This window comes from Laccaria bicolor, genomic scaffold (genome assembly GCF_000143565.1).
Source record: "Laccaria bicolor S238N-H82 LACBIscaffold_7 genomic scaffold, whole genome shotgun sequence".
Taxonomy (NCBI): Eukaryota; Fungi; Basidiomycota; class Agaricomycetes; order Agaricales; family Hydnangiaceae; genus Laccaria; species Laccaria bicolor.
Window position 1 is genome coordinate 629,832 of NW_001889878.1, and position 11,664 is coordinate 641,495.

Here is an 11,664-nt window from a genome sequence, read left to right on the forward strand (position 1 = left end):
TTAGAAGATAATCTAGGTTCCTAGCAGGCTCCAAAATGCAGCCACTTGTATTGCTCGATGAGTCTCTACATACTATTAGTGGTATGACAAATATTATGATGTGATCATTGATGGGAGTGAACAAATAAACAAAACTAAGGACTCAAGCTTGCGATAGAGAGGCTGCCAGAAAGGTTGTGCAGGCAGCTTGGACATCAATGATTAACCCTAACATTGGGTCCCATTGCGCCAAGGAACCCTGGCATGTCACATTTCGGTCACCAACACTATTTTGGGAAAAAATACCCAGTCCAGAAAATCTACAGCCAGTGCCATGAGTGCATCATCTACGCCGTCTTCAACTAGCAACCCTAATCTAAGTGCAGCTACACCTCGAGAATGGACTGTCCAAGAGATCCGCAACCTTGTACAGGAAAAATTCAGAAAGCGCCCTTGCTGGTACCAGGTCAAGACCACCCTTGCATTATATGCTGGCAAAGATGTTATAGGATGTGTGCCAATGGGAGCCGGGAAAACACTGTCATTCTGGATACCCCTGCTTATGGCCCAAGAAGATGGCCATGATGTGATGACCATTGTCGTCACTCCACTCAACTTACTGGGAAAACAAAACAAGGTGTTGTTGGTGCATCCTCAAAGGCATTTAAGATACATTTTATGTTGTCAAGGAATTGTAGGTTGGCCATTGGTAGTTAGATATGTTTTCACTACAACAAAAGGGCTTTTATAGCCTGCACATGCATACATATTGAAATTGACATGACATTACACATTGGAGTATGATGACTATGCTATGGTGGCATACTACGGCACAGTTCTGTACTACCTATGTGTTCCGTAGTCTCTCCCAAGTCTCTCCTCTACTGCCACTAAGTCCAAACCGGCCCATACAAGGGCCTGTCACGCAGGCCCAGAAAGGCTTGACAATGGGACCCAATGTTAGGGTTAATCATTGATGTCCAAGCTGCCTGCACAACCTTTCCAGCAGCCTCTCTATTGCAAGCTCGAGTCCTTAGTTTTGTTTATTTGTTCACTCCCATCAATGATCACATTGTAATATTTGTCATACCACTAATAGTATGTAGAGACTCATCGAGTGATATGAGTGGCTGCATTTTGGAGCCTGGGTTCCTAGACTCTATGGGAAGTCATCCACTGTGCGACTACAGTCATCCACCCCCTAATGATACACCACCCCCATTTGATACACTTTTGGCTGGCTAATATGTTACCCAATACTGCACCGATCTTTACGAAACAAATTGAAACAGGTAGTAAAAGCTCATATCTACCACTGTACAAAATCTGGAGACAATTGAGGCAGCAGTGACAATGCTGTGGAGTTTTCAAAATGGACTGTTTTCGGGAAATGGCCGAAATACAGTCACACCCCTCAATGATACACCCTTAATTTTGGTTTTTCTTCGTCAAATGCTGTTCAAACACTCTAAAATTTTGTACAGTTATAGAAGGGCATTTATCTAAGATTTTCATGTAGTTTTCGTGGTGAAAGGTTGTGCTCAGATTTGTTGAAGCTAATTTCTCAATTTCAGTGTATCATTAGCAGGTGAATGACTGTACCTCAATTCTGTTATTGAAGACATCTACTGATCTCACTGTTGTATCTAGCCATAATCCTGCTTCGAACTTTTTTGTGCTGTACTCAAGACGTCCTTCCAGTCTCGATACTCTGAATAACACTGGCAGTACGACGTCCTTCAAAACTTACTCCTAGTGTCTAGAGACTGGTGGTTTTGTAGTCTTCCTATATGAACTTTCTCGGGTTTTCACTGGCATTGATGGCCGGGTCCATCACGCCGACCCAGAGTGTCTGGACCCGCCGCCCACAACCAATCGGCTTCTAACAGCCTACATACCTTCCAACCCAATTCAGCATGGGTCGTCACGACTGTGCGGATACTTCATTTCTGTTAAAGGACCTCTACTGATCTCACTGTTGTGTCTAGCCATGATCCTGCACTTCGTATTTTTCTGTACTCGAGACGTCCTTCCAAGTCTCGATACTCTGAATTCTAGTGTCAAGACATCAGTGGCTTTGCAGTCTACCTTCACGGCAAGAACACCTCGGGCCCGGCGATTCTGCTTGATTCGAGGCTACCGGCGCAGCAGGGCGTAGAGGGCGTGGACTTGGCTCAGTTATTTCTGGCGAGAAGCGCATCTAAGAGGTTCTCCGCAGTCAGCGCCCGGTTAGCGCTGCTACTTGGAGTCTTGGGCCCGATCGTTGAATAGACCGCCCTATCGGCGCACGCCATCGCTGAAGAGCTGGCTTCTTGCTTTCTTGCCCTCTATGTGTCTTCTTCGCCCCTTTATGCTCATTATTTATCGGCTTGTTATCGGTGCCGCCGTGAGGCTGGCTTTCGAGTTTTGTTGCGTTTCTTGATCCCGTTCTAATGTTTTTAAAATCCATGCTGTCGTAACAGAATAGGCGTATTTTTATTCGACGGGATCGAAACTCAAGCGAGTTGTGTTCGCTAGAAGCTGTGCGCAGACTCATATTAATTCGTCGGAGTTCTCCTTCATCTTGCTGTCAAAAGTATCTAACTATATCTTCAGGCGATATGCTTGTTTCGAACATTGTAACTTCACAATCCAGACTCAGTGCATGCATGACTCAGCAAAACATGTCGTATGCCTTGCTATCGAGCGCTACCGGACATGACATTGAATCACCGTTCCAGAGACTATCTGGTAAGTGGCGGTATATAGCACAGATAAGCCTGTCCTCGTTTGACTACACGTGGATGCTATTTAGGGAGCTATGGATAGTCACTATCTTCGAGACTCGAGAATACGGAACTTCATTATAATGCTCATGATGAAGCACATCAAGCCCATGTTGAATTTATTTACTTAAAATTCAAACAGCATGGGCACTGGTACTTAGTCACCGTGAATTTGTTGAGTTTAGGGGATAAATTACCGAAAGTGGCAGTGTGGGAAGGAGCGTCATTTTCAGTGTGTTGTGTGTGTGGCAGCCACTGTATTCCTCCAAACAACCGCCAACTCCGCTTCCCCTCTTCTCTGGGCTCCTTCTCCTCTCCTCAACCCCAGACCCATGCCTGCCCGCCCAGGGCCCTCCAGCCAGGAAGGCTACCCTTCGTCGCCCCCGTCAGCCGACACCCACTCCAACGACCCCTTCAACCAGGGAAGGCGCTACTACGACAACGAGTCCGACCATGTAGAGTTCGGTCGTCGCGAGTATAGGGAGACGTACGCCTCAGACAGCAGCAATCCTGCAATCAATGATTACGACAACAACGGCAACTATGACTATCGTCAGCCTCCCTTTTTTAGTTATCTATCGTGTCTCATTTTAGTCCAACAGCCATGCAAGATACCGACTCTGATCCTGACGTCTATGCACGGCCAGCACCGTCATCCGAATCGCTAGGCCCTCCAGGAGTCCGTAGTGTCTATCCCGAATCAGCCACGCCGACCTATATGGAATACGCAGGCCCGGCCGGCGCTCGAGAAGCATACCCTGCGTGGAGCTCAGATCGTCAAATCCCTCTTTCAAAAGAAGAAATCGAGGACATTTTTCTTGACCTCACGCAAAAATTTGGGTTTCAGCGAGATTCCATGCGAAATATGGTGCGTCGAGTGTCTTATTCTTTGTCTTGGTCCGGTTCTGTTTGCCTAGACAACCAAGTGTTTCTCGGCTTGACGTCTTTGAGGAAGAGTTTAATTATAGACTGCCCTCACTGTTCCATCAACGATACTAATACGTGCCATATAGTTCGATTTCCTAATGCAGCTACTCGACAGCAGGGCATCTCGGATGTCGCCTAATCAAGCACTACTGACGCTCCATGCCGATTACATTGGCGGTCACCACGCCAATTATCGCAAGTGGTATTTTGCCGCTCAGCTCGATCTTGACGACGCCATCGGCCAAACGCAGAATCCGGGCTTAAACCGGCTCAAGTCAAAACGTGGTGCCAAGCGTCCACCCCACGAAAAGTCACTAGCAACTGCCCTTGAACGATGGCGGCAAGCTATGAACAACATGAGCCAATACGATCGCCTTCGCCAAATTGCTCTCTATCTTTTGTGCTGGGGGGAGGCTGCACAAGTACGGTTCGTGCCCGAGTGCCTTTGTTTCATCTTCAAATGTGCGGATGACTACTATCGGTCTCCCGAGTGCCAAAATCGTGTCGAGCCTGTTCCCGAGGGTCTTTATCTCAGGGCGGTTACAAAACCACTCTATCGTTTCATTCGTGATCAAGGCTACGAGGTCGTCGATGGGAAGTTTGTGAGAAGGGAGAGGGATCATGAGAACATCATTGGCTACGATGATGTTAATCAGCTGTTTTGGTATCCGGAGGGTATTGCGAGGATTGTGTTGAACGACAAGGTCAGATTCTCCAAAACATCATATTCAATGCTTCTTCTCATTCTCGATCTAGACGCGCCTTGTTGATCTTCCACCGGCACAACGCTTCATGAAGTTCGATCGCATTGATTGGAATAAAGCCTTCTTCAAGACCTATTACGAAAAGCGCACTTTCGGTCATCTCCTGGTCAACTTCAATCGCATCTGGGTCATCCATATTGCCATGTACTACTTCTACACTGCCTTCAACTCACCCACCATCTACGCCGTTGATGGGCACTCGTCACCGGCCATGACATGGAGCGCTACTGCCCTGGGTGGTGCTGTTGCAACTCTGATTATGATTCTCGCCACACTCTTTGAATTTTCGTACATCCCCACGACTTGGAACAACACCTCACATCTCACCCGACGCCTTGTTTTCTTGCTGATCACTCTTGGTCTTACCTGTGGCCCAACGTTCTACATTGCCATTGTGGAACATAATGGCACAGGTGGTTCGCTTTCCCTCATCTTGGGCATCGTTCAATTTTTCATTTCTGTCGTCGCAACTGTCCTCTTCGCCGTCATGCCATCAGGTCGCATGTTTGGTGACCGGGTGGCAGGTAAATCACGAAAGTACCTCGCCAGTCAGACCTTCACTGCAAGCTACCCTGCACTTGAGAAGAAAAATCGCATTGGCTCCATCGTCCTATGGATTCTCGTCTTTGGATGCAAGTTCACAGAGTCTTACTTCTACCTTACCCTATCATTCAGTGACCCTATCCGTGTTATGGTCGGGATGAAGATTCAAGGATGTCAGGACAGATTCTTTGGAAACGCCCTCTGCACCAACCAAGCTGCCTTCACGCTGACGATAATGTATATCATGGATTTGGTTCTCTTCTTCCTAGATACCTTCCTTTGGTACATCATCTGGAATACGGTTTTCAGTATCGCCCGTTCTTTCACGTTGGGTCTATCCATTTGGACCCCATGGAGGGACATATACACCCGGTTACCCAAAAGGATCTATGCAAAATTGCTGGCCACAGGCGACATGGAGGTGAAGTACAAGCCGAAGGTGAGTTTGCACCTGTCTTTCGACTCCACGTTTCTCGAATGTTTCTCCTTTCTTTCAGGTCCTCGTCTCGCAAATTTGGAACGCTATCATCATCTCCATGTACCGTGAGCATCTCCTGTCCATCGACCACGTCCAGAAATTGCTCTACCATCAAGTTGATACTGGTGCCGGTGGTCGACGAAGTCTTCGTGCCCCTCCGTTCTTCATCTCGCAGGGTGAGAAGGGCTTCAAAGGGGAGTTTTTCCCGCCGGGCAGTGAGGCTGAGCGTCGGATTTCGTTCTTTGCTCAATCCTTGACAACATCCATCCCGGAACCCCTTCCTATCGATGCCATGCCCACTTTCACCGTCTTGACACCCCATTACAGTGAGAAGGTATGCCCGTCATCTCGCTGTCTCTGAGAGTATGCTTTCTGATGTCTCCTTTTTCAGACCCTTCTCTCACTTCGTGAAATCATTCGTGAAGAAGATCAGAATACCCGTGTTACTCTGTTGGAATACCTAAAGCAGCTTCATCCGGTTGAATGGGAGAATTTCGTCAAGGATACCATGATTCTTGCTGAGGAGTCCGCCATGTTCAACGGCGTTAACCCATTCGCAAACGATGAGAAGGGCCAATCAAAAGCAAACGATCTTCCTTTCTATTTCATCGGCTTCAAAAGCGCTGCCCCCGAATTTACCCTTCGTACTCGTATCTGGGCTTCCCTTCGTGCCCAGACACTTTATCGCACCGTCTCCGGTATGATGAACTACTCCAAGGCTATCAAGCTGCTGTACCGTGTCGAGAATCCAGAGGTGGTCCAGTTGTTCGGAGGCAACACCGACAAGCTTGAACGGGAACTGGAGCGCATGGCCAGGAGAAAATTCAAGTTTGTGGTCTCAATGCAACGGTACTCGAAATTCAACAAGGAGGAGCACGAGAATGCCGAGTTCTTATTGCGAGCATACCCCGACCTACAGATCGCTTTCCTTGAGGAAGAGCCTCCCCGCAAGGAGGGTGGCGACCCCAGGATCTTTTCGTCGCTCATTGACGGTCACAGCGAGTCTATCCCCGAGACTGGTCGTCGCAGACCCAAGTTCCGCATCGAGCTCCCTGGTAATCCCATTCTCGGAGATGGAAAGTCGGACAATCAGAATCATGCCATCATCTTCTACCGCGGGGAATACCTTCAGCTTATCGACGCTAATCAGGACAACTACCTCGAAGAGTGTCTCAAGATTAGGAACGTGTTGTCCGAGTTCGAGGAGTATGCCGTCTCGAGCCAGAGCCCGTACGCTCAGTGGGACCACAAGGATTTCAAAAAGCCACCTGTTGCCATCGTTGGTGCCCGCGAGTACATCTTCTCTGAGAATATTGGTATCCTTGGTGATTTAGCTGCTGGAAAAGAACAAACATTCGGAACCCTCGCAGCTCGATCGATGGCGTGGATTGGAGGAAAGCTTCATTACGGACATCCAGATTTTCTCAATGCTTTATATATGACTACCCGTGGCGGCGTGTCGAAGGCGCAGAAGGGATTGCACTTGAATGAGGATATCTTCGCTGGTATGAACGCCTTTGGTCGTGGAGGTCGCATCAAGCACACAGAGTATTATCAGTGCGGCAAGGGCCGTGATCTCGGGTTCGGAACCATTCTCAACTTCCAAACGAAGATTGGTACAGGTATGGGTGAACAAATGCTCAGCCGAGAATATTACTACCTTGGAACACAACTTCCCATCGACCGGTTCCTCACCTTTTATTACGGACATCCGGGTTTCCAGATCAACAATATGCTGGTCATCTTATCAGTTCAGATATTCGTGGTGACCAGTACGTGTTCAATCTGGGATTGTTTTCTCCGCTGACCAAATTCTTTGTAGTGGTGTTCCTGGGGACTTTGAACTCGCGGCTCCAGATTTGCAAGTATACCTCGTCAGGTCAATTCATTGGTGGTCAAGCTGGATGCTACAATCTAGTTCCTGTCTTTGAGTGGATCAGACGTTGCATCATCAGCATTTTCTTGGTATTCATGATCTCTTTCTTGCCATTGTTCCTTCAAGGTTCGTTGCTTCAACTCGTTTTTAATCTACACACTCATTTGATGATAGAACTCGTTGAGCGTGGAACCTGGAAAGCCATCTTCCGCCTCGCGAAGCAATTCGGCTCATTATCCCCCGTCTTCGAGGTCTTCGCTACGCAGATCTATACCCACTCTATTCTTAGCAATTTGACCTTCGGTGGTGCTAGATATATCGCAACCGGTCGTGGTTTCGCAACCACCAGGATTCACTTCAGCACGCTCTTTTCGCGCTTCGCTGGGCCCAGCATCTATCTGGGGATGAGGACACTGATCATGCTTCTTTATGTGACCTTGTCGCTTTGGACTCCCTACCTCATTTATTTCTGGATATCCATCCTCTCGTTGTGTATTGCTCCGTTCGTGTTCAATCCGCATCAATTTGTGTTCTCCGATTTCATCATTGATTATCGGCAAGTTCATCTTTGATTCTTACATGACATGCCGGCTGATCGCCTTTCGTATTCTAGGGAATTCTTGAGATGGATGTCCCGAGGTAATTCGCGGTCACACAACAACTCGTGGATTGGTTACTGCCGCCTGTCTCGCACTATGATCACTGGTTACAAAAAGAAGAAACTCGGTCATCCTTCAGAGAAACTCTCTGGAGATGTTCCACGAGCGGGATGGCGGGCAGTCATCTTCTCCGAGGTCATCTTCCCTATCATAATGGCCGTTCTCTTCGTCGTAGCCTATATGTTCGTCAAGGCATTCCCCGATGCAGATGGGAGGTATCCCCCAAGTCCTCTGATCCGTATTGCTGTCATTTCACTCGGTCCCATTGTGTGGAATGCAGCCATACTTCTCACCCTCTTCCTGATCTCTCTGTTCCTCGGTCCTATGCTCGACCCTGTGTTCCCCATCTTCGGCTCTGTTATGGCATTCATTGCTCACGCCTTTGGAGTGGTGGGAATGATTGGTTTCTTCGAGTTCTTGGTAAGAATCAATGTCTATCCGCTACGCATCTTCATGCTGACTTTTATCAACAAAAGTGGTTCCTTGAGGCGTGGGATGCGTCTCACGCTGTCTTGGGTCTAATAGCCGTCATTGCAATTCAGCGTGCTATTCATAAGATCCTCATCGCCGTCTTCCTTTCACGTGAGTTCAAGCACGACGAAACTAACCGAGCATGGTGGACCGGACGCTGGTATGGTCGTGGGCTTGGTGCACATGTAATGTCTCAACCGGCGCGAGAGTTCATTGTCAAGATCATCGAGCTGTCGTTATGGAGCTCTGATCTACTTCTTGGGCACATGCTGCTGTTCATGCTGACCCCGCCCATCCTGATACCCTACTTTGATCGCTTCCATGCCATGATCCTTTGTAAGCCTTCTTATTCAAGGATGTTTTCTGTCTCGCTAACTAGTTTCATCTTGCAGTCTGGCTTCGTCCATCGAAACAAATACGTGCTCCATTGTACTCCATCAAGCAGAAGAGGCAACGCCGCTGGATTGTAAGTATCATACCCGTTTTTCCTTGGTTACGACTTACGTTTCTCACAGATCATAAAATACGGCATAATCTATATCGTAGTCATTGCCCTCTTCGTCATTCTCATTGCTATTCGTGAGTTTCCTGGTTGCTATCCAACTGATTGATTTTATTCATTCTACATCATTTCAGCCGCCGTATTCCGAACTACTCTAAAAATCAACTGCACTCTTTGTAACAATCTCTAAAGGACCTTAATCTTCACGACCCTTATAGACCTTGCCCCGCCCATACCGTTTATCTTAATTCATTTCCGGGTGTCGGGATGCCCCCATGGACTTCCAGCGAGCAATCTTCCCGTCGACTATTGTGGATCATTTCTACCGCACGGACATTTATGTACGCCTACCATACAAGACAAATATGATTACGATCTTGTCATTCACATCTATTTGGAGAGCTTCTGCTCGGAGATGTTCGCTAACCTCGCAGCACAGCATCATCACCTCCCAAGATACCGCAATCATCCGCAAGGTGACAATCACATCTATTCGTGGTTGGCTTCAAAAAATAGAAAATGGTCGGTTTCAGTTCGAATTTTCAAAGTTGCGAGGCGAGCGCATGTTTTTCGGAACACCGACCCGCCTGACGAACACACCTTTTGGAGTCGGTGGGACTTCGCTTTTTTCCCTTCATCTGCCCATTTGCATATATTAAGCGAGCTCTAACCTTCAGTTTGGCATACCCCCGTCAACTACTCTTCACCCTCCTGCCAACTCACTCTCAATCAAGTTGCCATGAAGTCCTACATCGGCGTTGGAATTGCTGCATTGCTGCTGCCAGGGGCTATTGCGCGTACCTTCACTGTATGTAAATCATGAACGTTTTTCTTTCACTTAACCCCGCCCTTCTAGGTACGCAACGCTTGCCCCTTCACGATATGGTAAGTTGACCTCCCACTCTCCGCCTTGTTCAGCTGAAATGGACATGTCTAAATTAGGCCCGCAGTAATGCCTCGTTCCATGACCTCATATTGCGGTTTGCAGGCCTGACGTCTCTGCAGATGTTCACTGATCTGAACGTTGCCCAAAATGTGCCCTCCTTCGCAACTGGGTACTGAACGCCTTTTATGGTGTGCTCTGGAATTCACGTTGATGATTCGAATAGATGGGAAGCTGGGGCATCCACCCAAGTCAACTTCGCGGTTCCTGACAACTGGAAAGCTGGACGCATTTGGGTTGGTATTTTCAGCTGTACTCAATCTGGGTCATGCTGATTGGCGAATTTTCAGGCTCGTCGTGACTGCGACTTCTCGACCAATCCCGGCCCCAACTCCTGTCTAGATGGCGGATGCAATGGAGGTTTGGAATGTGACCCACACACTGGCACTGTACGTACGCCCTTCCCAACGCCAAAACGTACAAAATACAGTTTTCTATAGGGTGTTCCTCCAGCCACAGTGGCTGAATGGACGCTCCAAGGCGACGGAAACCAAGACTTCTACGATGGTAAGTTTTCTTCGCGTCTCCGTCGTCCGAGCACCTTACCTGGCTTAAAACTGCGATCAGTCTCACTAGTCGACGGTTACAACCTACCAATGAGGATTGATAACAATGTGGGTTGCCCAGTCGCTGACTGCCCTGTTGACTTGGGACCGAATTGTTTGTCTATCTGCCATTTCTGCCACATGAAATCCTATTACTTATCGGCGTCCACGACAGGCCCGACTCCCCTCAAAGGGCCTTTTGACTCTACTGGTTTCCCTGTCGGCTGTAAAAGTGCCTGCAACGCCAATCTGGATGGCAACCCAGGTTTGTGATAGATCCTGCTGGATTCAAAAACGATGCGATAACTCATCTTTACCAGGAAACTCTGCCAACTGCTGCTCAGGCTCCCACAACACCGCGGCCACCTGTCCTAGTTCCGGTATGCATAACATTGCAGTTGATGTCCCTACCCTTTTGAAGTCCCTTTCTGTGATTTGTACAGGTGTCCAGTTCTATAGCTACTTCAAAGGAAACTGCCCTAACGCATACGCCTACGCCTTTGACGAGTCGAGTGGTACTGCCCTCTGGACCTGCAATTCCGGCCTGAACGCCGACTATACCCTGACTTTTTGCCCATAAACGTCTCTTATTCGTGTTATACGGTTACCCCTCAATCGTCGGACTTGCATTTACCTAGGTACCTACCCTCCAGGCTGCTTTGATATATATTGCATGTATACTAAGTACCCTCAACATAACGGAGAATGCGTGCGAATTGGCTCGCGGTGGTGGACGGTAACTAGATGGTAACCTGCGCTAACTCCGGATCCAACTTGTTTGCAATCCAAAACTTGGTTTCGCTGCCTGGTTCAGTGACGTCACCACTCGCAAACTTTGCCATCGTGACTTTTCGTTCCTTGAAACTTAAGCTTACACACTTACTCTCGCCATCGTCCAACGAGGCGTTACGCGTTAACGTCGATACAACACATTGGGCCTTCAAACTGCGGCTAGTCGCTTCAGTGCTCTCGGGTGGCTCCAGAGTCCTAACCGCCCTGATCATACTTTGATCATAACCGTGAAAGTATGACTTTGAACGTTCCTCTCATCAGTCACCAGTGTGCGGCTGTGGTCATACTGACACCACACCAGATTATGCCTTGCACACATCAGAAGCAAAAGTCATTTGGCGAAGTTATCGGAAATCCACCCTCCGCGGACTGCAGCTTTGATTGACTGCATACGAGTTGGGCTGTTCGTTGGCAAGGACT

General features: G+C 48.2%; 2 protein-coding genes across 2 annotated transcripts; both read left to right on the forward strand.

The window, feature by feature from the left end:
• Positions 1-3,076: 3,076 nt before the first annotated feature.
• LACBIDRAFT_317105 (1,3-beta-glucan synthase) lies at positions 3,077-9,154 on the forward strand (the record flags this gene model as incomplete). The annotated part of the gene is made up of 13 exons (XM_001878747.1): positions 3,077-3,296; positions 3,347-3,612; positions 3,758-4,375; positions 4,428-5,417; positions 5,476-5,790; positions 5,848-7,228; positions 7,279-7,458; positions 7,507-7,888; positions 7,946-8,411; positions 8,468-8,798; positions 8,855-8,928; positions 8,978-9,041; positions 9,099-9,154. The coding sequence occupies 13 exons, from the start codon at positions 3,077-3,079 to the stop codon at positions 9,152-9,154; spliced, it is 5,343 nt and encodes a 1,780-aa protein (XP_001878782.1).
• A 505-nt stretch (positions 9,155-9,659) lies between these two features.
• On the forward strand, positions 9,660-11,171 carry LACBIDRAFT_192587 (thaumatin-like protein). Its single transcript, XM_001878748.1, has 11 exons — positions 9,660-9,772; positions 9,821-9,849; positions 9,907-9,913; positions 9,970-10,019; positions 10,074-10,143; positions 10,198-10,296; positions 10,348-10,414; positions 10,475-10,567; positions 10,628-10,717; positions 10,773-10,832; positions 10,896-11,171. Exons 1-11 carry the CDS (start codon positions 9,704-9,706, stop codon positions 11,030-11,032), a joined length of 771 nt encoding a protein of 256 aa, XP_001878783.1. The 5' UTR covers positions 9,660-9,703; the 3' UTR covers positions 11,033-11,171.
• The last annotated feature ends 493 nt before the right edge of the window (positions 11,172-11,664 follow it).

Excerpts from the sequence above, each read along its gene's own strand:
- LACBIDRAFT_192587 (XM_001878748.1), top strand. The coding sequence starts at position 9,704 with ATGAAGTCCTACATCGGCGTTGGAATTGCTGCATTGCTGCTGCCAGGG. Across the intron at positions 10,718-10,772 it reads CAATCTGGATGGCAACCCAG|GAAACTCTGCCAACTGCTGC; the intron begins GTTTGTGATAGA and ends CATCTTTACCAG. Across the intron at positions 10,833-10,895 it reads GGCCACCTGTCCTAGTTCCG|GTGTCCAGTTCTATAGCTAC; the intron begins GTATGCATAACA and ends TGATTTGTACAG.